This window comes from Astyanax mexicanus, chromosome 20, assembly GCF_023375975.1.
Source record: "Astyanax mexicanus isolate ESR-SI-001 chromosome 20, AstMex3_surface, whole genome shotgun sequence".
In the NCBI taxonomy this organism is placed as follows: domain Eukaryota; kingdom Metazoa; phylum Chordata; class Actinopteri; order Characiformes; family Acestrorhamphidae; genus Astyanax; species Astyanax mexicanus.
In genome coordinates this window covers 1243182-1267892 of record NC_064427.1, presented here as the reverse complement: position 1 = coordinate 1267892, position 24711 = coordinate 1243182, and the positions used below count along the sequence as shown (strand labels likewise).

Below are 24711 nucleotides of genomic sequence, written 5' to 3'. Positions count from 1 at the left end.
GCTATTTTGGAGGAAGTAATCTCAAGATGGTAATTGTACTGCTTGAATTATTTCAGCAAGGTTTGACAAGTTCAGGGAGATACCTGCTGCTAGCAAAAACACTGCGAGGACAATTCTGATTGGATCATTGTTTGGTATGGGTCTTGGTATGAGTTTCTAAATTTGAGGTAGCTGGGTTGGATGCACTGGATTTACTGCTGCAGGATGTCTGCAAAACACAGCATGCAGTTATGGTGGTCTGATAAGACAATAAAGGTCTTGCCACAAGAGGGCATACTGCACTGCTGCACTGTTAAAACTATAAAAGGTTCTCAGCTTGGCTACTTTTGGGTAGTGTACCTCTTGGGGAGAGATTGTTGACTAGCTAGGCAATGCATGTGAAGAGGTACTCTTCAGCTCTTTAGATCTTCAACTCTTCAATTCTTCAGTTTTTCAGCTCTTTAGATCTTCAGTTTTTCAGCTCTTCAGCTCTTCAGTTTTTCAGCTCTTCAGTTCTTCGGTTCTTTGGCTCTTCAGCTCTTCAGGACTTCAGATCTTCAATTCTTTAGTTTTTCGGCTCTTCAGATCCCCAATTCTTCAGCTCTTTAGATCTTCAGCTTTTCAGCTCTTCAGCTCTTCAGTTTTTCAGCTCTTCAGCTCTTCAGCTCTTCAGTTCTTCAGCTCTTCAGTTTTTCAGCTCTTCAGCTCTTTAGATCTTCAGCTCTTCAGTTCGGCCCGACCCTGAAAGATGAGCAGCGCTAATAGTCTAATTACATGAGCCTCCTGAAGAGTGCACACATAGCAAATGCCACCACTCTCATCAGAACGGGGGGAGGCAGGGTTTAGAGGGGGGAGGAGAAGGAAACCCAACACTAATCCCACTGTAGTTCCTCCACAGGAGTACTTTAAACTTGACAGAACATTAAGCTTTCTCCACACCCTGCGACCCAGCCAGGATTTAATCTAGTCCCCTGAGAAGATGTAGGAACCAAAGGCTTATCACTTCCCCAACAATAAAATCCTCCACAACCTCTACACTGTATTTTATACAGTTCTAAAGCTACTATAGAAGCTTTCTCTCAGGCTGGTGGTTCACCCCCCCAGTTACAGATAGGCTTTTTCCTTTTGCAGAAGCTCCTGTTTCAACTCTTTAGGTGGGTCCTAAATATGTGCTAATTACTAATATTAATTTTTGAGTGTGTGGTATGTAGTACAGATATAATTTTGCCCACTTTTCTATAAAAGGCTCTTAAAACGCTCCTGTAGGCTACATTTGGGTAGTGTTCCCCTTGGTGAAAGATCATTGACTAGATAGACATGCCTCTATAATGCATTTGGAGACAGCTTTTGCCAGATGGCAAACTTGAGGGCATATTACTGGACTTTAACAGCCTTCTTAAAGCCAGATGTTCTGCTTTAGCTCATCTTTCTACTTTGTGAGCATAGTTAGCACAACCCATTAGCATAACAAACACCAGTCACCCCTTTAAACGTAGCCGTAATATGTTCGCATGACGCTTTTCATTAAAAATCGTTAAACGGTTACACCATGTTCAAACACTTGAAAGCAATTAAAAAAAAAATTAGACCAAAAAAAATTATCCCCAATCAAAATTTGCTTTCAGTGTTGTGTTTTTGTGGATTTCTTTGTGGATTTTGCTGCTGGAATCTCTCATTTGCTTCTGCTTATTTATTTATTTTGCCTCTAAACGTATATAATCTGATATTTTTGTGTAAAACTCCATAAAAATCTCCTTCCCAATTTGATCAGTCAATCTAAAAAAAGAAGAATCTCAAGAACTTTGAAAGTATTTGAAAGTGCAGTCACAGAAAAGACCAAAGATTAAAAATGCTATGATGATGAAACTGGCACTCATCAGCACTGCACAAAGGTAAAGTTATTGAGAAGCACTCCCAATTTCCAATTGTACATGCATTTTTCTACTGTTTATATACACAGAACGAGTGACAGGACAGGGGCACTTCAGGAGGCCAAACGGATTTCAGCTGGGGCCATTGCCCTTGTGGCCCCGCCCCTAGAACCACCAGGCTGTGGTTTATTTGTTTGCGAAACAAATAGAATCAATTATAATAAAATACAGTTATATTATAGTTAAATCCAGTAGATTAACACTTTCCCTCCCCCAGAAAAACACGTTCATACACATATACTCAGATTTAAAAGGTAATCAGCAGTAGTTATCAGTCCTAACATGACTCATTAGCACAGCAAGCACCAGCCCTTATGTACACTGAGCATTAGCATGTTAGCTTGTTAGCATATTAGCATGAAGCTTTCCCTGAGTGATCAGAGTGAGCTGGAGTTTGCGAGTTTACAGGGCAGGTTGTGTTAGAAAGTGAGAAAGAAGACACCGTTTATTTTCCTCCCTCGCTTTGGCGTCTAAATGATGGAGGTCCGGATCGGGTGACCGTGCCGGAGAGCCGAGGGCACGGCGCGGCAGCAGGAATCTAATATGGAGATGCAGAAATTACAGACAGGACTCGGGATGAATTATTCAGTCAAGACTGCCAGTTCACTAATGAATTAATCATCCAGCCGCTCTGCTGGGGTTATGTGAGCGCTGGATAAATGAAGTGTTTGCGTTGGGCTGTCTCTCTGAGTGCCGCTCACTGTAACTTTTAATCAACCAAACAGTCTAATAATGCCGTAAATACCGGCGTAAGGATTTGCTTTAGATGCTTCACTTCTTTTTACAGCGGTTTAGAAACAGACGAGTGAGTGTGTGAGTGTGTGAGAGTGTGAGAAGACTCGTAAACGTGACTATAATCCCAATTATTACTTTTGTAAAGGCAGATTTTTACCTGCACTTTGTCCTCATATCTTAATTAGCACATTGTTTTATGTTTCATCAATGTTTCATGATGTGCTATGCATTAAAACATTACATTAATGTAGCTTTTTAATTTTTAATAACATTATGATGTTAACTAAGAACTGTTTTATTGTTTTTGTTGTATTTTTGCATGAAAACATAGTGTATTGTGCTCCAACTTTGAACAAAAATCCTTAATCCTTAATCCGGGACATACAGTACCATAAAGTTTGGACACACCATCATTATTTTAAAATACTACAATTCTACAATGTAGATTAATACTAAAGCCATCCAAACTATGAAGAAACACATCTCTGCTAGTCAGTTTTATGAGGTAGAATCACCTGGAACTCAGGTTTTCAGTTAACAGCTGTGCTGAACTCATCAAGAGTTAATTACTTGAATTTCTTGTCTCTTAATGTTAGTTTGAGAGCATCAGTTAAAGTAAAGTAGTGAAGAGGTAGAGTTACAGGTATACAGTGAATAGTGAATATTTGAATAATGTTTGAATCCTTCATTTCAAGAACGTTCAAGAAAGTATCTTCATGTGCAGTCGCCACACAAAAAAGACTATCAAAATCATTACTATGATGCTGAAACTGGCACTCATCAGGACCGCGAAAGGAAAGGAAGAGCAAGAGTGGCCTCTTTTCCTTCGGATAAGTTTTTTATTTTTTATTAAGGGTACTTTTGAACGTTTTTTGACAGTACTCTACTCTACTCTAATCTACTAAATGGTCTAAATGCTCAACCTAAATAAGCACAATCAGAGCAGCCCTAGCACTGATACTTGCAGCACTTCAGAAGAATGCTTCGCGTTTTTCATCGCTGATCAGTTTGGGAGTGCTCCGTTGGTGTCCGGTTACAGCGAGCTGGTCTGGGAACGGACTTCGGGCCGAAGTGAGGTGGGGACCGCTCTCAGACAGAGCGAGATCGGGGCCTTCGGCTTCTGATGGCAGGAATGCTGCAGTCCGTCATGGCCAGCTCCCCTGATAATGACCTCACCAAGCCTCTCAGGAAGACCCCGCGAGGCCGGCCAGCGTGAGGAATTGGACGGGGAAGAAGGGAAATGGGAGTTAAAAAGAAAAAGAGGTTTGGGTTTCCAACTCCCCGTCCGTGTTGAGTCATATGCAGCAGAGCAGACCAAGGGCAGTAAGAGTTGGACTGCAGGTTTGAGGAGTGAAGCGTTTGAGGCCGGGTTGGATTACGGATTACACCGAGTTGTTGGATTGAGTTTTACTGTCAACAAGAAGCTCACAGTGATGGATGAACTACGCAAACCGTGTATTTGAGTTAAAAACAGTGACGCACACACCTCCTTCAACACATGTGAAGTCAGATTCCCAGAGGAAAGTGCAGCGACTCGGTTCTGATACATCAGCTTACAGACGCAGCCTTGTGCTGATCCACATCACCCTAGGAGTGATAAAAGAAGGGAAAGAAGGATCGCCATCTACTGTACCCACCCAGAGAGAGCAAGGACAACTGTGCTCTCTCAGGGCATCAGCAGCTGATGGCAAGCTGCATGACCAGGATTCAAACAATCAAACTTCCAGATCATGGTGGCAGCGCTATATTGACTTTAGTACAAAGGCAGACATTCATTCATATTCAACTCATCAGTTTTTAGATCTTTATCTTAAAGTAAAATAAAAAATATTTTCATTAAGAGCATTTATTTGCAGAAAATGAAAAATGGCTGAAATAACTATAATAATACTATAATAATAATGCGAAGTAAACAAGTTCATATTTATAAAGTTTTAAGAGTTCAGAAATCAATGTTTGGTGGAATAACCCTGGTGGATTTTAATCACATCTAATGTTTCTCATGCATCTTGGCATCATGTTCTCCTCCACCAGTCTTACACACTGCTTTTGGATAACTTTATGCTGCTTTACTGCTGGTGCAAAAATTCAAGCAGTTCAGTTTGGTGGTTTGATGGTTTGTGATCATCCATCTTCCTCTTGATTATATTCTAGAGGTTTTTAATTTGGTAAAATCAAAGAAACTCATAATTTTTACAGAGCTCCATGTTGTGCTTTTTACTATCTGGGTGTCATTCTTTTGAATTGTTGAAAAATAAATTTGTAAATTCTGAATTTTAAGCTGTATTATTGTAGTAATCTCCTCAGCAGCGCTCCCACACTGACCACCAGCCTGATTATAAGTAGGGAGTAAACTCACCGCCTGGTGAAGGAGGGGCTCCTGTAAAAAGCAAGTTTTGGTGTAGAGGATCAGATATCTACACACAGATGTGACACAGCAGGATTTACGGTCCTCTCCCGTCGCACTGCCGCCGCCGTGAACACCGTCCATCTCACTCCACAGGGAAACAACACCACGTCCAGATCCCCTCCGGATCACCCCGGCCGGGGCTGTTGAGTCTAGTTGAGTCTGGTTCGGGACAAGGTCTAATTTATGTTCAAAACAACACCTTTTACAGTGTTTAGCACATTTATATCCACTGTTTACCATTTAAGACGTCTACATCCATTATTTTCTACATTTGCTTCACTCTACAGCTTTGAAACTCTGAAGCTTTGAAGTAGAGCTGCGTAACACGGCTTCTCAGTTCACTCTGGAGTTCCACCAAACTGTTCCACATTTTTTAACTTTGACCCAGTGAGTTGGGATCTGGGAAGAAGCAAAAATGGGGATTTGTTTGGAGGCCTTAAGTACAGGATTGTTAGTCTGTCTACTTATCCTTTTATTCTGAATTATTGTATTTCTTTTAAATTAATCTGAATTATTTGTTGTTTTTTTCCAAAGCTTTTGCTATTTTATTAATTTTTTTTTTGAGGTTTCTTATTTTAGCTAAAACTGATAAAATACATGATTTTAAATGTTGATGTTATTTTTGCAGTTCCCAGATTCCTCTGAGAGAAAATAGAGAAGTGGGCGGAGCCTCTTCAGGTCATGGTGAACATAAGGCTTGTGTTGTGTACAGTAGTAAAGTTGTAGTAAAGTGGTATTAGTGAATATAGTAACTCTGTATTGTAGAGAAGTGGGCGGAGCCTCTTCAGGTCATGGTGAAAATAAGGCTTGTGTTGTGTACAGTAGTAAAGTTGTAGTAAAGTGGTATTAGTGAATATAGTAACTCTGTATTGTAGTAGAGAAGTGGGCGGAGCTTCTTCTGGTCATGGTGAACATAAGGCTTGTGTTGTGTACAGTAGTAAAGTTGTAGTAAAGTGGTATTAGTGAATATATTAACTGTATTGTAGTAGAGAAGTGGGCGGAGCTTCTGGTCATGGTGAACATAAGGCTTGTGTTGTGTACAGTAGTAGTAAAGTTGTAGTAAAGTGGTATTAGTGAATATAGTAACTCTGTATTGTAGTAGAGAAGTGGGCGGAGCTTCTGGACATGGTGAACATACAGTAAATCTGTATTGTAGAGGTTGTTGCTGGTCTTCGTGTTGGTTTATCATATTTATTAACTAATAAAGCACATCTACTCCATATTTCTAAATAATTTATTGCAGTATTTTCTCTCTTTCTAACACTTTTTCTCACTCCTGATACTCAGTTCATTCATTCCTTCAGCACTATAGGTACCGGCTCTACTGCTCTATTCCCCAGAGTGCTCTCCTTTCACTCCCGCTGCTAAAGACCACACCATTCATATGGTAACGCTTCCCAGTCTTATTTCAGACACGCTGACGGGATAAAAGAATCATTAAATGTATCCCAACCTCCTGAACCGGCCCTCAGCGCTCGCTAACTCTCCCCATACAGACGACACAAAGAGGGGGATCCACCAACCCAGACTGAACCCCCCCCAAACTAAAACCACCACCACCATCAAAACCATGTTAAAAACATGCTGAGAAAGATGCAGCAAGCTTTCCCAAGCACCAGACAACTCGAAGTAACCTCCCCATCCTTCTGAAAACACATAGGAGTACACACTAACACACACACACTCTGCTCATCCTTTCTTTCTTTCTTTCTATCTAAAGGAAAGTTTCTCTCCTTTTATCAGCTTCCTTTTGGATGAGCAGATTGAGCTCCATTTAAAAATAAACTAAAGATACTCCTGTTTTGTTTTGCCAAGAACATGGGATCTGTATTTTTTATAGTGGTTTTGCATTGTCTTGTTGACAAATGCACAGAAATCATTGTAAAATATATGTGGTCTTAAAGGCTGTGTATGTTACACTAGGATTTTAATGGATTAATGGAGCATCAACAAGCCTGGGATAACTTTTCATCGGCTTCGTTTAGGATGAGCAGAGACTGAGCTCTATTAAAGAGATACTGCAGACAGGTCAGGACTGTGTGCAGGATGGGGTTTAGCGTTTTAGGATTTTACATGTGGTCTTGAAGGCTGTTTATATTACTCTAAGATCTCAGTTTACTTGTTTCTGCATAAATGCTGCATCATCAAGCCTTAGGCAATCTGAACAACAACCCCTAATAAACATAAAGACTTACCTTCCCAGAAAACAGAGAAAAAAGAAAAGTTGCCCACTTTTTAAAAGCAGATTGAGCTCCATTTAAAAAGATACTTAAGATACTTCTGTTTTGTTTGGCCGAGAGGGTGGGGTATCTTTGTGTAACTCTAAGATCATAATGTACTTTTTCTGCATTAATCTTCATTCTACATCATCAAGCACAGGACGACTTGGAACCCAATCTGTCAGCTCAAGCTTTTTACTCTTTAAGTAAAAGTGTAAAAGTACTGGTTTCAAAATTACTTAAAGTATAACAGTAATAGTCAGGTAAGGAAAAGAGTAACAAGGCTATTTTTAAACTATAAGGAGTAGAAAGTTGAGATAATTGTGTGAAAATGTAAAAGTAATTACTGCAGTACAGTATAGATAACCAACATTTCTACTTCTAAATTAGATAGCAAAGAAGTTGTACCTTTAAAGGCAGTTGTGTATGTTACTCTAAGATCTCAGTGTACTTGTTTCTGCATTAACGCAGCATCATCAAGAAAACAAATAAAGGAATAAAGTTTCCTGCATTTCATCAGCTTCCTTTTGGATGAGCAGATTGAGCTCAATTTAAGAAGATACTGAAGTCTTTGTTTTGTTGGGCTGAGAGAGTTTGAAGAGTTTTTGTTTTGTTTACCACCCCCCCCCCCCCCCCCACACACACACACACACACTCTTCCCACCAAAAGCTGATTTCCATCGGTGCAGCCCAGCTATTTAGACCTGCATTGTGAGGACTGACCTATGAAAATTCAGAGGACAGGAGGACGAGCTCGGTCTGTCGCTGAGCGCCGGGCTTTAGGCAGCCGGTCCCATTCTGAAGCGGGGGTCGGAGGAGGGGCGGAACTGTCTTTCTTTAAAATAAAGACTTTCTTGAGAGAAAATCAAAGGAATTAGTGGACTTGCTTTTAAACATGATTTTTAAATGTAACGTGAGTTTTGTAAACATCCTCTGATTATAAACCTTGTTAAAAAATTAAGAAAAATTAAGTAAAGCTGCCTTTACTTAAACAAGCAAACGGCACCCATTCTATGAAATGGCTCATATATTTTAGGATTTATTTTACAGCCTTGACAACATTGAGGCCAGGTAGTTAATCATACTGTAACATATAATTTATAAGTTTATGTAATGTAGCCAGGGAGGGGGAATGACTACACACTGACGGTGAGGGTCAGAAACTGCCAGAAGCAGAAAGTTTTACGTAAAACAGACTAAATAATAAAGACTTTTCAAACTGTTTAAACTGTGGGTTTATAGTGAACACCCCCCCCCCCCCCCCCCCCCCATACCCTGCACCCCTCCAACCGACAAACCAGCCAGCTAGCCAGCCATCGCTGGCATGAATAGAAGAGCCGAGACACTTCGGGGGCCGAGTGAATAAATAGGCGAGCTGCCAGAGACTCTCAAAAGCCCGTAATGTCCGAGCGGCTCGTCCTGCATATTAACATGTATGTAAGGAGCAGACCGTGCCCCCCTCCCAAACAGGCCCAGCGAACACATACATTTAGAGCATTTGTTTACAGAAAATTATAAATTGGCTGCAAAAACCAAAAAGATGCTTCAGAGCTTTCAGACCTCAAATAATGCCAAGAAAACAAATCATATTCATAAAGTTCAGAAATAATCAATATTTGATTAAATAATCCTGGTTTTTAATCACAGTTTTTTTTTCATGCATCTTGGCATCATGTTCTCCTCCACCAGTCTTACACACTGCTTTTGGATAACTTTATGCTGCTTTACTCTTGGTGCAAAAATTCAAGCAGTTCAGTTTGGTGCTACAGAAATAAAGGTGCTAAAAAAAAAACGGGAAAGTGTGATCGGGAGATTGCTGGTTCGAATCCTGTTCATGCAGCTTGCCATCAGCTGCTGAAGCCCTGAGAGAGCACAGTTGGTCTTGCTCTCTCTGGGTAGGTACAGAAGATGGTGCTCTTTCCCCTGTTTCATCACTCCTAGGGTGATGTGGATCAGCACAAGGCTGCATCTGTGAGCTGATGTATCAGAACCGAGTCGCTGCGCTTTCCTCCGAGCGTTAGCGCTACTGTGATGCTACTCGGCAATGCTACAGCATCAGCAGCAGCTCAGCTATAGGAAATAAAAAAATAAATAAATAAAGAATCAGGGAAAGTGAAATATTTCTCGTTTTTTTTTTTGAGGAAACGGAGTGCGGAGTGCAAACGGAGTCACAGCGAGCTGAAAATTAGTCCCCCGATGATCATATGAAACCTGTGAGAGAAAAAAGCGCGAGAGAGAGAATCTCCAAATGGGAAAGTGTCTCGCTGCAGCCGAGCGAATTGGAAAAACAAGTGCAAGAATGTCCGTCTGCAGCCAAGGAAAATGCACCTTCGGCCTAGCTGTGCTAGAACATTTTTCAGACTGCTTTTCCTGTTAAAAGATTCCGTCTCTGAGACTGTGCGTCACCCTTGGGAGCCGGAGGACACCGCCGCGTTAACCCCTTCAGCAGCCCTGCTCAGCTCAGACCTACAGAAACTGCAGGAAGATCTTACACTGAGATACAGGAGGACTGTTCTCTTCTAGAACCAATCACATTTCACCACTCAGTCCTACAACTGTAGGGTTTAGGGTGTCCTGAGTCTGGATGGAGGGGAAGGTTAGAGGAAGCTACATGGTCCTTCAAACAGAGAAAGCTATGAGAAATTAAATTGGCAAGTTGGCGACCCAAGCATTAAAAATAACGGTACCACTTTAAAATAAGACTACCTTTATAAAGGGTTTATAAATGGTTTACAATCAGTTTATTAATGGTTACTAATTAGATTGTATAAGCCTTAAAATCATTAATAATCAGTTATAACACATATGTAAAAAAGGGCACCAATGACCTGTTGTTTGCCGAATAGTGAACTATATTACACAGACCTCTATACTGTTGCCCTTTCTACGTATGTGTTATAACTGATTATTAATTATTTTTAAGGCATTTACAACCTAATTAGTAACATTAATAAACTAATTGTAAACCATTTATAGACCCTTTATAAAGGTAGTCTTATTTTAAAGTGGTACCAAAATAACAATAACAGTATATGGGCCATGCCATTTGTTTGTTGCAACTCCAAATTCCAAGTTAAACTTATTTTTTACTCTTTTTTGTCAACAATGAATCTAATAAAACATATATTTAACTATTCAAAACATGTACTGGTCAATCTCAAGCAGCTTAACTTAATTTTTTTCTACAAGGTTTCTAATCTGAAGATGATTACAAAACTCATGTTACATTTAAAAAGTCCACTAATTAACTAATTAATGTTACTGGCACTCACTCCTGTTACTGGCACTCACTCCTGTTACTGGCTCTCCTGTTACTGGCTCTCACTCCTGTTACTGACACTCACTCCTGTTACTGGCTCTCCTGTTACTGGCTCTCACTCCTGTTACTGACACTCACTCCTGTTACTGGCTCTCCTGTTACTGGCTCTCACTCCTGTTACTGGCACTCACTCCTGTTACTGGCTCTCCTGTTACTGGCTCTCACTCCTGTTACTGGAACTGGAAAATGTGTATTTTAACTTAAATATTATGAATTTATTATGAAAAAAATATTAAAGCATATTAAAGCATAGATGGGATTTGGAGTCACACAAGAATGCAAAAAAATACATCTCTAAAGGATTTTAATAATTATATTTCATGTTAAAGTTTACAGTTAAATAGTGGGGGACAGGTTACAAATGCTATTTTTTCATTGTTCTAAGTAGTTGTTTATTAATGTTTTTAATTAGCTTTTTTAATTATATCTTACTTTTGCAATAAGATCAATGAACAAGACACTGTGCTTAATAATAAAATGTATTTTAAAGTTATTTTTTTGTGCACATTATATACATGTAATTTTCTGGGGACAGAAATGGCACAGATTCAATGAAATGGTCCATATAATGATAACCACATCTATATTATCAGAGTTTAATCTGTAGTTTCTATGTTTCATGCCCATTTTCATCATAACAAGCAAAATAAATCACTGCTAGTATGTCTCGGTTGTTAGCTAGCTACATAGCTAGCTAAATTTCCCTTTTCCACCTTAAACAGTGCAACAGAAGCTACTGAGCGTTCCAATTTAAGGTGGAAAGAAAAGGTTAGGGGGAACAAACCTAGCGAGTAGCTAACTTTAGTAATGATTAGCAAGAGATCAGCAAGTACTGTTTCTCACACCTTTAAAAGACGCTGAAAAACAGAAAACTGGAGAAAACTAGGGGCATGAAAGGGACATGGCAAAAGTCATGGGACACAATACTAGTTAGTAGTAGTAGAGTTGTTTTCAATTATGGAGAATAAGACTTTAACCAGACAAGGAAGCTTTTTCAATCAAATGAATTCTAAATTTTGAATTCTAAAGCCATTTACTGAACCAAAAAATCTCTTTAAATAATAATGCTGAGATTTTAGTTATTTATAGGGCTGTAGATTTCCCATAATTAGGGCAGAGAGTTTATCTATTTGAAGATACGAACAGAAGCCGTTTATAGAAACCTCACGTAATCTCAGGCATCTCGCAAAATACCCCTCGACTTCACAGAATAACACAAACACTCTCTCTCTCCAACTATTTTCCCACTGTTCCAGATCAGCCCGGGAAAAGCAGGAGGACAGGGTTTCTCAGGCTTTATCACAACCCCACCGACCTCCAATCAAACACACACTCAACACAAACATATATCTATATATATATATACAGCGCTGGAAAAATTAAACAGACCACTTCAGTTTCTGAATCAATTGTCAGACCTCAAATAATGCAAAGAGAACAAGAAGTTCATGTTCATAAAGTTTTAAGAGTTCAGAAATCAATATTTGGTCAAATTTAACTCCAGTTTTAATGGCAGTTTTAGTTTTGATGCATCTTGGCTTCATGTTCTCCTCCACCAGTCTTACACACTGCTTTTGGATAACTTTATGCTGCTTTACTCCTGGTGCAAAAATTCAAGCAGTTCAGTTTGGTGGTTTGATGGTTTGTGATCATCCATCTTCCTCTTGATTATATTCCAGAGGTTTTTAATTTGGTAAAATCAAAGAAACTCATCATTTTTTATGTAGCATCACTATATGTAGCACTGATTGGAAATACACTTCCATAAACTACTTTCAACCCACACAAAAAGCATTAAGAATGGTTGGTGTGGTGTTGCAGTGGATAACACCACCCCCTGCCAGTGATCTACCACATCATGTGGGAGACTGGAGTTTAATTCAGAATCTGGGGGACTATACTGTAATAAACCAATAAGAGTCCTTGGGCAAGACTCCTAACTCTACACTGACCCTACTGTTATAGAAATAACCACGCAAGTCGCTCTGTATAAGAGCGTCAGATAAATGTATTTCCTGTATATAAATGTAAATCTTTAAGGTGTTTTGTGCAGACAAATTCAGAATATATGTAGCATGTAACGAATGAGAACGGACACGTCATTAATACACAATTCATTCATTTATATTGATATTGATCATGTGCAGAAAAAAACAAGGATTTACAACATATCTCTCATGAATTGATAATCCGTAATGTACAGTCTCTATACAGTTTATTTACAGTACCAGCAATTCTAGAAATCCTAGAAGAAAGTCTTCAGCGGTGTAAATATTGCAGGGAAAGCTCTCCATCGGCTTTCCATTAAAAAAAGCTTCTTTTTTTTACATGTCTAAATTTACAAATTCAACAAGTCCGTTCAAACGGATTCACACGGTGAAAATTCACAAGCAAATCCCACAAAAGCACATCATAAAATCACGAGCCGGCGAAGAGAGGTAGAGCGTGGAAAGTGTCAAACACCAGTAAACTGGTTAAAGAGCGTTTTAAGGTTTTAATGGTCAGAGGGAAGCCCGCTCTCTTAACAGGGAGAAGTCCTTTTGTCCGTGGCTATTGTCCCCGACTGAATGGGTTGCCAGTTCTGGCCAAACATATTCAGGAGCGGCGTGTTTAGAGCAGAGCGGCTCGGTGTGAGAGCGGGAGAAGCCGAGTGAAGGGAAAAACCCAAATCCAGAGAAGAGTATCGGCCTGAAACAATGGCATTCCGGCGCTGGCCAGCCGGCCCACAAAGGGATGAGCTCAGCCTACAGATCGGATTTCCAAAAGCAGCGTGGAGAAGCTCAGAACCCCCACTGGCCTTTCAGAGTCAAAAGGTTGACCCACCACAGCAGAGAGAACCGAGCGCTGAGAACCGAGGGGACGACTGGGAGGATCCGACACAATACTGAGAGAAAACAGAGAAAACGGACAAACGCTTCTGACTTAATGCTAAAACACCTCTTTATGGGACAAGACGGGGTCTGAGTACTGGATACAAGGGTCAAGACTTTATTTATTGGGCTTATTTATGGATAAACTTGATTGATTTGGTCTGAAGAAGTCTCAAAAATGGCTTAAAACAATTTAAAACCAGTTTATCATAGCAAAAAAGCAAAAATAGGGAGTTGTGACTTATAAATACTCTATATATAAAGACAAAACCAAGATGGCAGCCAAGCTTATAACAGATTTAACAGAAATGACTGCATTTTATTGAGTAATCTAATCTTAACAAGCTTCTGTCTTAATTTTAAAACGTTTTCTAAATCTATATATACATATACATATATATTAATAACCAATAAACACTCATTGCCTTAATAAACAGCTTTTGCACCGCACTGTACCCTGACATGCCAAAACTAATGGGACAGCAGCCTGTAAACTGATGACGAAGTGTCACAGTTTCACAGTGGACAGTTTGGGAACGCCCTCACCTGTATAAGTTTTGAGGATTTATCAGGTGAGCGAGGCTGATTGAACACTGGTCAACTTTAGCTTCATATGGGTCATGCCCAAAGTCACGGGACACCATTCTTGCTCTTTTCCTATGGCGAATTAAAAGAATTAAGCGGATTTAATGGATAAAATACAATATTTTGGATCTGGCCTTACTTTAATTAAATCATAAAAAATAAACTTTATTGCATTGAGGCGAAATACTTTAAAACACTTAAAACGATCTAAAACAAACAAATGCCGCAAAAATAAAATCTGACATATTCTAATGAGGTAAAACAAATCCAGGAAATAAAATATATATATATTTGAAGTAATTAAGCCGTGTCGTCCAAAATTCCAATCTGCATTGCTTATGTCTGAGTGTTTCCCAGTTCTCCCAGTTCTCCAGCCTCTCCTCTGGTGGAGCTCTCAGTTCAGGTTGGGAGGTGGTTGTGAGGTTGACTCAGACGCTGGGCTCTCTGCTCCTGATGAGGGCGGTATCCGATTACCAGCTGAAAAATGTCCCGGCTCTTCCCATCACCCTTCAGGTGGGCGCAGGGGGGCACAGTGGGGGGGTGCAGGGGGGTGTCCTGCCCCCCGTCCGAAAGCTCTGAGCTGGGCTTGAGCTCGTCTCTGAGTGTGAGCTTCCCCGGGACAGGAGTGGAGCTCAGGGGGGCTCCTCCATCCCCCCCCCGTCCCCCCGGGCAGTGGTGAGGTGAGGAGGTAGACACGGCGGGTGGTCTCCTTCAGGTCCTCCTCTACCCCCATGCTGAGCTGGAGCAGCACCTGTGGAGAAGACAGAAGACATGTGTCCATCAGAGATTTCACACCTAGCATCAGGTAAAGTTCTAGTTCCAGTATCTGTGTTCTGCAAATAATAAGACGATAATAACAGCAAATAAATGCAAAATATTAAGAAATAAAGAAATAAAAAAGCAAATGAGTTTTTGATTTAAATGAATTTTTTTTTTAAAGAGATACAAAAATATAAAGAAATAGTATCTGGATGTTATGTATTGAATACACATACAAATATATTTAGATTTTCAGTTTTTCTCTTTATTTCTTTATTTAATTTATGTATATATTTACCTCTTCAGCAATTCGGCAAGGAGCCAATAAGGGACAGCGAGACAGTGGTTCTACCCAAGTCCTTAAGAAAAAGAGATAAAGAAGATCATTAGGATCATATTATGTAGTTTAATACTACACTATATATATATATACGTTTTGGGACACACTTCTTAATAGGGGTGTTACATATTGTATCATATGGTACACAAAAATATATAACCTTTTTAAAACGGCAACAGAGAAAGCACAGGAGCTCCACTGACTGAATACAACCTAGACAGACATCGACAGTCAGACGTTCATCGCTATCTTGTCAACACATGAACACACAGCAGCACAAACCCAACTTTTACATCAACAAAAACAGAATAGTAAATAAAATAACATTGCTGTTCCCGTAAATGAGCTGCTGGAGCTCCTTCACAGCGTCAACCAGCAGCTCAGTTTCCTCTGCTTTAAGAGAAGCGTTTGTTGAACACGTCCAGGTAGCTGCACCGTTACAATAGCAATCCACCAAAGTCAGAGCTCACCTGACTCTTTTAAAAGGTAATGATGAGCATGAATGAGACACGCTGATTGGTTTATTGGTTTATTATTTCATGTTACGCCCAAAATAAACCACACCCATGATTAATTAGGAGTTAATTGAGAATTAGTACATGCATTTTACACATTTTATGGCGCACAATGTGTACTTTTCCTGTCATTATGATAGCAAAGACACACTGACATGGCCTAAATCGAGCTGCACGGTGCACAATGTGTACATTTAGCCGAATGTTGTATTAGGGTTGGAACATTGCAGCTATTTGAGCTGAATCTTGCGGATCAGAACAGCAGGCGCACGTTTCATTACTCAGGGTTTGGAGTGCGGACCTGACATTGTTGGGTAGTTTTATTCCAGGCCTCTAAACACCTGCCGACAGTAGAGTGGGGGGGGGGGGGGGTGGACGGGTGGAGGGTTGGAGGGTGGAGGGTTGGCTGGCGGACGGCTCTCTCCATCCACACAGGACCAGAGCGTAGAAACAGTTTGACACTCGTTCTCACTTTTTCTCCCTCTTTATCTTTTTTTTTCTGTGTAAACGAGTGCCTCTCTGAGCTGTTTTTATAAGCTGTTATATGGTTCGAATTTCCATTGACAAATTCGAAAGAAATTACCCTAAAATATTCGAGTGAGAGAGAGAGAGAGAGAGAGAGAGAGAGCAGCCCGGCGGCTATGAAAGGCCTTTTCAGTTTCTTCGGAGGCCCGAAAAGCACTGAGGTAGTCTCACATCTGAGCCCTGGGGCCGTTTCTGCCCCCCAACCCCCAAAACCACAGCAACCACCCTCCCCCCCCAGCCCCGCCGCCGCAGAGACGAACAGGGCCTGCCTTCATGAGCTCAGGGGCTGGAGAGCGGGGCAGGATGGAGGGTGGAGGGTGAGGGGTGGTGTAGAACTCGGTCCGGGCCGGTGCCGGCGGCTCGCTGCTGTCTGGACGCTCTCGCTTGGCTCTTGTCTGGCTCTCGCCCATAGTCCCTCCCACCAGAACCCTCAGCACACGGACCAGAACCACCTCCTCAACTTCACAGCAACTTCACAACCCAATGCTCTGACCACGGCAACCAAGCGAGAAACCACAGCAACCCCCTAGATAGAAGGTAGTAGGTAGAAATGCTACTGTGGTTTGCTTCAGTGACCTCACAGATACAGTACAGTTCTCATGCTAAAACACTGAAGATTAAACAACTTATTGCATTATAATTTATTTATAATGCAGTGTTAAAATTAGCTATACTGCAACAAAAAAATCTAATAAAACAGTTGTTTGGTTTTTTTGATAGATCATTTTGTAATTACTTTGGTAGCAAAACGTGTTAATTTAACAGTAGCAGATTTTATCATTATAAAAATGATTAAATGTTTGTTAAGCAAAAACAAAATCTCAAACATTTACAAAACATTAGTCAATTGATTGTTGTCATTAACTGTTTTAACATCCACAGCAACTAAACCATTTCCATAGCAACCACCTAGCAACACCTTAACAACCACTTACAGTAGCAACCAATTCTGTACCACAGCAAAACCTTAGTTATAATCATAACCGAGCTATAATCAACTGTCTAGCAACACTTCAGCAACCACCTAGGAGCACCTTAGTGACACCTGTATCATATTATATATATAATATAAATACTACATATAAATAATAATAATAATAATAATAATAATAATAATAATAAATCAGGTGAGCTGCAACTAAATAAACTACAGACTACGATCACAGTTTTCATGACATCATGTTCTCCTCCACCAGTCTTACACACTGCTTTTGGATAACTTTATGCTGCTTTACTCCTGGTGTAAAAATTCAAGCAGTTCAGTTTGGTGGTTTGATGGTTTGTGATCATCCATCTTCCTCTTGATTATATTCCAGAGGTTTTTAATTTGGTAAAATCAAAGAAACTCATCATTTTTAAGTGCTCTCTTATTTTTTCCAGAGTTGTATATATTGCAGTGATTATTTTCTTTGAAATTAATAAAAAATCTCATGAATCATATCACTTATATATTTTATTAATAAGTGCTGGTCTGAGAGCAGTGTGCTGTATTAAGCGCTGTAGATCTCGAGGGGTTTGAGAACGAGACGTCGGGTTAAAACAGGCCTCAGCATCGGCCTACAGGACTGACCATCGTCCCGCGAGATTTACAGATAAAACGAATCAAACTATTCATTAAAGCGTCTGAATAAAAAGCTTCCAGACACTGAAACCATCCGGCCAGCGCGCAAAAACCTCCTATATTATTCAGAAGCTCTCCAGAGCTCGGACTAATCAGCCTCCTGCAGCGCACGGTCCCTGACATCTCATTACTGAACACAAAACACCGAAATATACATTACAGCTTCCCTCTACACTGCATTCAGCTTTATATACTATACACAGAAATACAGCGTAGTTCTATATAAAACACATGTATAGGAATCAGTACAATTCAAATGTAAAATACTGTATGCAAATATATTAATAGTAAAAGGAATATTGAGAAAGGGCTAGTGTAATTTCTATATTTTAGTTCTACTTTTTCTATATTTTTTATTATTTCACTGAAGAAATGTTATATACCTCCAAAATGTATATTTGTATATATATTTACTATATAATATTCATATTAGTATAAAAACATAAAATAGTATAAATTAATGCCTTCATTTCTAGATTGAATAATAACTGTCACAATTGACAAATTATTATTATTTTTTTTTTTATCCTATTCTATAAAAAATATTTTTACAGTATGTTTTATATAACAACACAATGCTAAACATAGCAGTAATCACTGTTATTAGACTTTTAATACTAATCAGAAAAGACGTTGCATAAGTTTAAAAAGCCAACTATGTACTTGTAATTGATTTGTTTGTAATTGATGTAATAATACGTATATAGATGTATTTGTAATTTGTAAATCAGTCATTTATGCAAATAAATTAATTAATTTAAGTATAACAGTAAAGCATCTGTATAATGTATCTTCTCTTATATATCTACAGTATATTTCCTTTTTGCTCCATGATAACACTAATTTTATACTTAAAAATAATTATATTTTATACATTTTATACTATTTTATAAAACACTACACAGAACATCAGTCTCTCTCTCGCTCTAAAAAAAGGGGCCTAGTAAACTCACCCTGACCTTGTCATTTCATCATTTCACCTACAGCTAGTTTTTATCTGGCTGGAAAACCAGCTTGTAAAGTTTTAAAGAGGCTGTGACTTTTTTATTCCTGAATTTCTGAACTGAACTCTTTCATTGTCTGGCTGCTGCATTCCAGTGAAGAGCCTCTCGCTCTGCACCCGCTGAGTGTGTCAGCTCCAGACAGAGTGTAGGAAAGTGTGCTAATTAAAGCTCTTTTTCTCCGAGAAAGATTAGCTGCAAAGCCCCCAGAGGTTAAGCTACCTAACGCTGTTCATTATCCCGCCATTAAGTCATCACAGTAAACTCAACAGTCCATAAAACCAGCGATTCATCACGCTCCCGCTGCCAGTCGATCGCATTTACCTTCTTTGTTGTCACTCTGGCCTCTCGCTCGGTCCCAGAATCCCACGCACTTGCCGTTGCCGGGGTCGTCCATCAGGGCCGCCTTGCTGCCGGGGCCGTACCAGGTGGCATGTTGCTCTGACATGAGCGAGTCAAGGTCAATGGTATTCACAGAACCCTTTCCTGACTCCGGGCTGCAGCCTGCCAGAGCGCAGTCACCGTTGAGTCCAGATTGGCAGTCCGGCTTGTTGCCAGCCTTCCCTCCGAGAGGCTGGTCCTCAGAGAGGCTGAACTGCTGCCTCTGCAGCTGGATCTGAGCCTGGAGGATCTCCAGAGGATGCACCTCGTCTTGGCCGGAGCTTCCGAGTGGCGTCCTTACCTGTTCCATGCAGGGTGTGTCGGGATAGCCGGTGCGAATGTTGTCTGAATTACATTTCATGCCAGTTCTGTTTGTTCTAGTGTCCTCGTTGCTGTAGTTAGGACTGGCATCGTCGAGATAATCCATGCAGGGCGAAACTCCATCAGACTTTCCCACGCTTTGGATGCCGCTATCCATAGAAGTGGCGAGATCAGCCTTTACAAAGGATGGAGAGACAAGACAACCTTCAGGTGTCCTGCCTCGACTCTCAATTCCCATCCCTAAAGAAGACGCCTGCTGACCTGGACTAACCACAGGGTTGCTATTGCCGCAAGAGGGGGAGAAATTTCCTGGACTTATGTGCCCACTGTCACGTCGCCTCTTCCCCCTCATTCGGCCATTGCACTTCCCCTCGTTCCCAGAATCCCCAATGCTGATGTTGTTGTTGTTGCTGCTGTTATTGTTTGGGGAAAGAGTTTCCCTTTTTGCCATCTGTCCCGGAGCACTCTGACCTGCTGTGACATTGTTGTTATTCCCAGAGCAAGGTGTCTGACTATTCTGAGAAGCATTGCTCTGGAAATACTCTGCCCCCGGGCCGCAAGCCCCGCCACCTCCGTTGCTATTTGCGTCCTGCTCCACCTGACCTGATTTGCGTTTGGCCTCATTTTGGCTCTTCTTATTAAAAGTCACATTGAGGTTTGGGGCCCCTAAACTGGCAATCATATTCTGGCAGGCAGTGGAGAGAGCTGCCAGACAGCTTTGGCCAAACATGCCGTCTTTAGCGCTGGCTTTGTTCAAATTCCCCATAGAGAGGGCCCCAAGCTTATTGACTGACAGCTGCTGGTTGGAGATGTACTCGGGATGGGACTGATAGTTTCCTGGTGAGGGGTTAAAGGCGGGAGGATTGCTTTGGGGGGTTCCTTGCTGATTCGGCCTCCCAGGAGGGAAGCTGTGCTGCTGTCTTACAGTAGGGCCTCCAAATTCATTTTTTAAATTCGCTGACGCATTTGGCGGCATCGTTCCGTGACCTGGTGGCTGTACCTGCAGAGGGCTGTTAAGAGGGTTGCTGTTCTCAAACTGACTGTGCTGCCTGGGTGAATTTAAAGGCTGCATGTCACTTGCGGTGACCCCCGGTCTAAACATGAGATTGTGTCCGTTTTGTGTTTGCTCCATTGCGTGAAGGTTAGTGTCTCTGCACTGCTGATGTGAGTCAGGAAACCAAGAGCAAGAGTTTTCGTGAGGTAGGTGAGGACTCTGCTGCTCAAAGTTGTTATGAAAATGATTTTTGTCAGTCAAGTTTGTCATTTGCGACATACTACCCAACGCCCCTCTGTGAACCATCGGGCCACTGGGCGTAACAGTCCCATGATGACCTAATGGCTGCAGCTGCTGCAGGTCAGCTTGCCTCATGATCCTCTGCTGCTGATTCCTAGAAGCCATTTGTTTGATCATCATGGCTGCATTTTGGCGGCGAGGCAGCGGCTGCTGTTGGTGCGGGCCGCAGCTCAGCGGCAGGGGTCCTGATGGAAACCCATCCATCATCTGAGCTGTGAAGTCCCCCAGGGGAGCGGGGAAGCCAGAGGGGGAGAGGTGGTTCTCAAGGCCTGGTCGATTATGTAAGCCACCTCTCAGGGGGCTGCAGATCTCCCCAGCAGAGCCATTTGGGAGATCAAACCGTGGCCTCTTGGCCATATTTAAATAAGGGAAGGAGCTGAGGTGCTGCTGGTGGGGTGCTTGAGGTCCAAGCTGGGGAACGCTGAACACAGGTTCCCCAAAAGGATGCGGATGCATGTTGTGATTATTTAACCTGTGGATGGGATTATCTATCTGACCGTGTTGAGCAGTGTGGACCACGGCACCGCCATTCTGCATGTCTGGACTGTTTGGAACAAAGTCTGGGGTGTGGTACAGTCGAGGAAGGACGGGGGAGCCGGGGTTCTGTCTAGACAAGCTTCCTCTCTGCTGGGTTAGGAGATGGTGTCTAGCAGAGAGGTTCTCTGCTGGTACTAATTTTGCCCTGTTCCCGAATCTTTCCGAATACAAGTTCTGCTGAGGTAGTTGCTGATCGACTTTAGAGCTGCCGATCATCGCTCGGGAGACGCCGCCGCCATGATTGAAGGTGGGGAAATTGTTGTTAGTCATCTGCCCCCCTGTCTCACAGTAGGAGAATTTGGGATCGCTGGAGTCAGGGGTGGAGAACCCTGGCATATCAAAATGGCCAGGAACAGGATCACATGGGAAAGTGTACTGCGACCCACCGACCCTTCCCTGTGGGAATAGTTGCCTATAATGTTCAAGTCTGTTGCTTTCTGGGGAGGAGGACGGGAGGCCGTGGAAGGACGCTGCCCGGTTGGGCGACTGGTCCAGAGGCAAACAGGGAGCAGGCACAGCATGGTTACTGCTTGGGTGTCCGTGGAGATGCCCGTGCATATACTCGGGCATGCTGGCCAGCCGTTGATGGTGATGGTGGTGGTGCTGCTGTGCTTGTTGTTGTTGTTGTTGATGGGAAAGGCATTCTCGTGTCTGGGCTTCGGTAATCTGACTGAATTCCGTCTCGAACATGTGGTGCTGCTGCTGCTGATGATGATGAGGGTGTTGGTGACCAGCGCTGTTGCTGTTGTTGCCACTGAAGCCAACGTGACGCTCCCCGTGCAAGCAGGAGGTGACCCCTGGCCCTGAATCCTGGTAGGGGTGTGAAGGCTGCTCGGGATTAAGCTGTTGGCTGTTGAAAGGAGGCGGCGGCGGCATATGGAGCTGATGTTGCTGCTGCTGCTGGAGTCCTGCGGGGAGCATATCCCCGTGGCTGTGAGGCTGGAATCCATACTGCTCCCTCCCCGGCATGAAGTTGAGACTCTGCATGGGGGGGTCGCTTAAGGGGCCCAGGGCTGGCTCCACAGCTAGCGACGGCGCTTTCATGTGAAATCCAGAGGGGTTATAGTTAGCGTTCATTGTTGCTCCGCACAAGGCTGGTTGTGCAAGAAGGGTTCGCTAATCCCACAATCAAGAAAAAATAGTCACAGTCAGAGTAAACAATCCAACGTGACGACGGACAATTCCATCGTCTTTAAGTCCAAAAAATGTGTCTTTTCAACCAGGAAACAGGCCATGCTGTTGATGAGTGGCTTATTTGAGTTTCAAATAAAAAAGAGGCTTATTTATGCCTTATGATGTTAAATTTTGATGATAAAAATAAAAAAAATAAAAAGCTCTGTCCAACCAGGATTTAAGTCCATCGTGTTATGAGTAAATTAATAACAAGCAAAACTAGTGGTCTATTAAATGTGATAAATGCTTATTGTTACCAAGTAATAAGTTGCTTTAAACTGCTTCAAGTTTCAAAAAAGGGCTGCTTGTTTACATTCATGTTCCAGTAATTCCAAAAAATTAGAAATAAATCTCTTAATTCGTTGATTTGCTGAGTTTGTAAAAATAATGATAGGGCTAGCCAAATATCTTTGTATCTGTTTATTCATTTGTTACTATCAGGTATTACATTGCTTAATTTTTTTAAAAGAGGTTTTAAAAAAGGGCTCTATAAATAAAATTTTAGTAACTAAAAAAAATAAAACTTTGTCTTGGATCAAGTCAGATCATTCTGTTATAAGACTTAAAAGAGTCAAATAAATACATAAAAAAATAAATATGATTATGACTAGCATGCAATCACTTGCTTTTATGCTTTTATATTTATATAAAAAAAAGTTTTATGCTTTGAAAAAGGGTTTTGCGTTCCACTATTTATCACCAATCAGTCAGTCAATCAGTCATAATAATGGTTAATAAATGACTGATTTTGATTTACTACAATTCTGCATTGTTATTTATGTATTTATTAAAGTATCTATACTGTATTATAAAATCTTAGGACATTAAATTTAGGGGCAGTACCTCCCGATACCCAGCAAGAGGGCATCTGCTGTAATTTCCAAGTATTGTGGAAAAAACCTTCAGTTCCTTTGAAGATGAAAAATAGATAGTAAAAATAATACAAATCAAAAGATGATCCTGGAAAATTCGCTGCATATTCTTTACGATGAAAACTCAAATAAAAAATTCATCCAGACATGCAAAACGTTCCAGATCCGAGAACACGCGCCATTCTGAAGAACCCAACTGGAACAACACCCGGTGAACCACCCGGTTACTCCACAGCAACTGCAACAGCAGCCGCGCGCCCGCGCGAGCCTCTCTCGCCGTGTACCGGGGCAGAGCGCGGGTCCGCCGGCTGTATACCGATCCACAGAACCCTGTAGAACCTCCAGAACCGGCAGAACCTCCGCGCACGCGGGCTTCTCTCCTCCCAGCTGCCCGCGCGCTGCTGCTCTGTCCATCCGCGGGAGGTCAGTCGGTGAACCGGGAGCCGCTCCTCCGCTCGGTCTGCTCGCGGCGCCGCGCGGCAACAAGTTTGACATCCTCTCATTCCCTCACACATACGGGCACGGAGCGGGGGGCGGGGCCTGGCTCAAAGCCACGCCTCCTGAAAGGGGGCGGGAGCGAGGAGCAGAAAGTAGCTTTAAATTAAATCTCAACCTATATAAACAAACAAACATTACACTCTGTTTATTATAGAATATTACAGTAATAGAAACAATCAATACAATAACATTTATATTTATACCTTTTTACTTTTTGTGAATTAAAATAATAAATATAATTAATGAATAAATATTAAAAATATAAAAAGAATATAATTTTATTATACTTTTTTTAAAGTTACTTAGTTACTTTTGTTGATATTTTGGAGATTTTGAATGTAAACAGCAATCTAAGTATTTATACAGTAAAACAAGTATTTAAAAACAGTACAATTACAATTAATTTATTTAATATTAGACATAATTAGAATTATGATTATATAATGATCATAATAAAAATGCTACAAAAACCGGGAGGGAGAAGCTTTAAATTAAATCTCAACATAAAAAAAAATACACATCACACTCTGCATATTATAGAAAATTACAGTAATAGAAACACAATCAACTGAGTATATATTCATAGTTTATACACTAAAACAACTATTTTAAAACAGTGAAATTGCAATTTATTTGTTTAATATTAGAAATAGACAGACGGATTGATAGACAGATAATAAAAATGATCATTATATATTAATCATAATTCATTGATCATCAACTAAAATATAATAAAAAATAAAATATTTGTAAACTGACTCACGTTAAAAGTTCTATATTTTTCCTGTTAAGTTTATATTTTGGCGGTATGTCATAAATAGTAAAT

At 41.0% G+C, this 24711-nt stretch overlaps 1 protein-coding gene across 1 annotated transcript; it reads right to left on the bottom strand.

The window, feature by feature from the left end:
• Positions 1–12695: 12695 nt before the first annotated feature.
• Positions 12696–23892, bottom strand: mn1a (meningioma 1a). Its single transcript, XM_007250294.4, has 3 exons — positions 19134–23892; positions 15106–15166; positions 12696–14799 (listed from the first exon to the last, which is right to left on the bottom strand). Exons 1-2 carry the CDS (start codon positions 22417–22419, stop codon positions 15156–15158), a joined length of 3297 nt encoding a protein of 1098 aa, XP_007250356.3. The 5' UTR covers positions 22420–23892; the 3' UTR covers positions 12696–14799; positions 15106–15155.
• Between the last annotated feature and the right edge of the window lie 819 nt (positions 23893–24711).

Bases quoted from the DNA above. Each gene is read 5' to 3' on its own strand.
- mn1a (XM_007250294.4), bottom strand. From the start codon at position 22,419: ATGAACGCTAACTATAACCCCTCTGGATTTCACATGAAAGCGCCGTCG.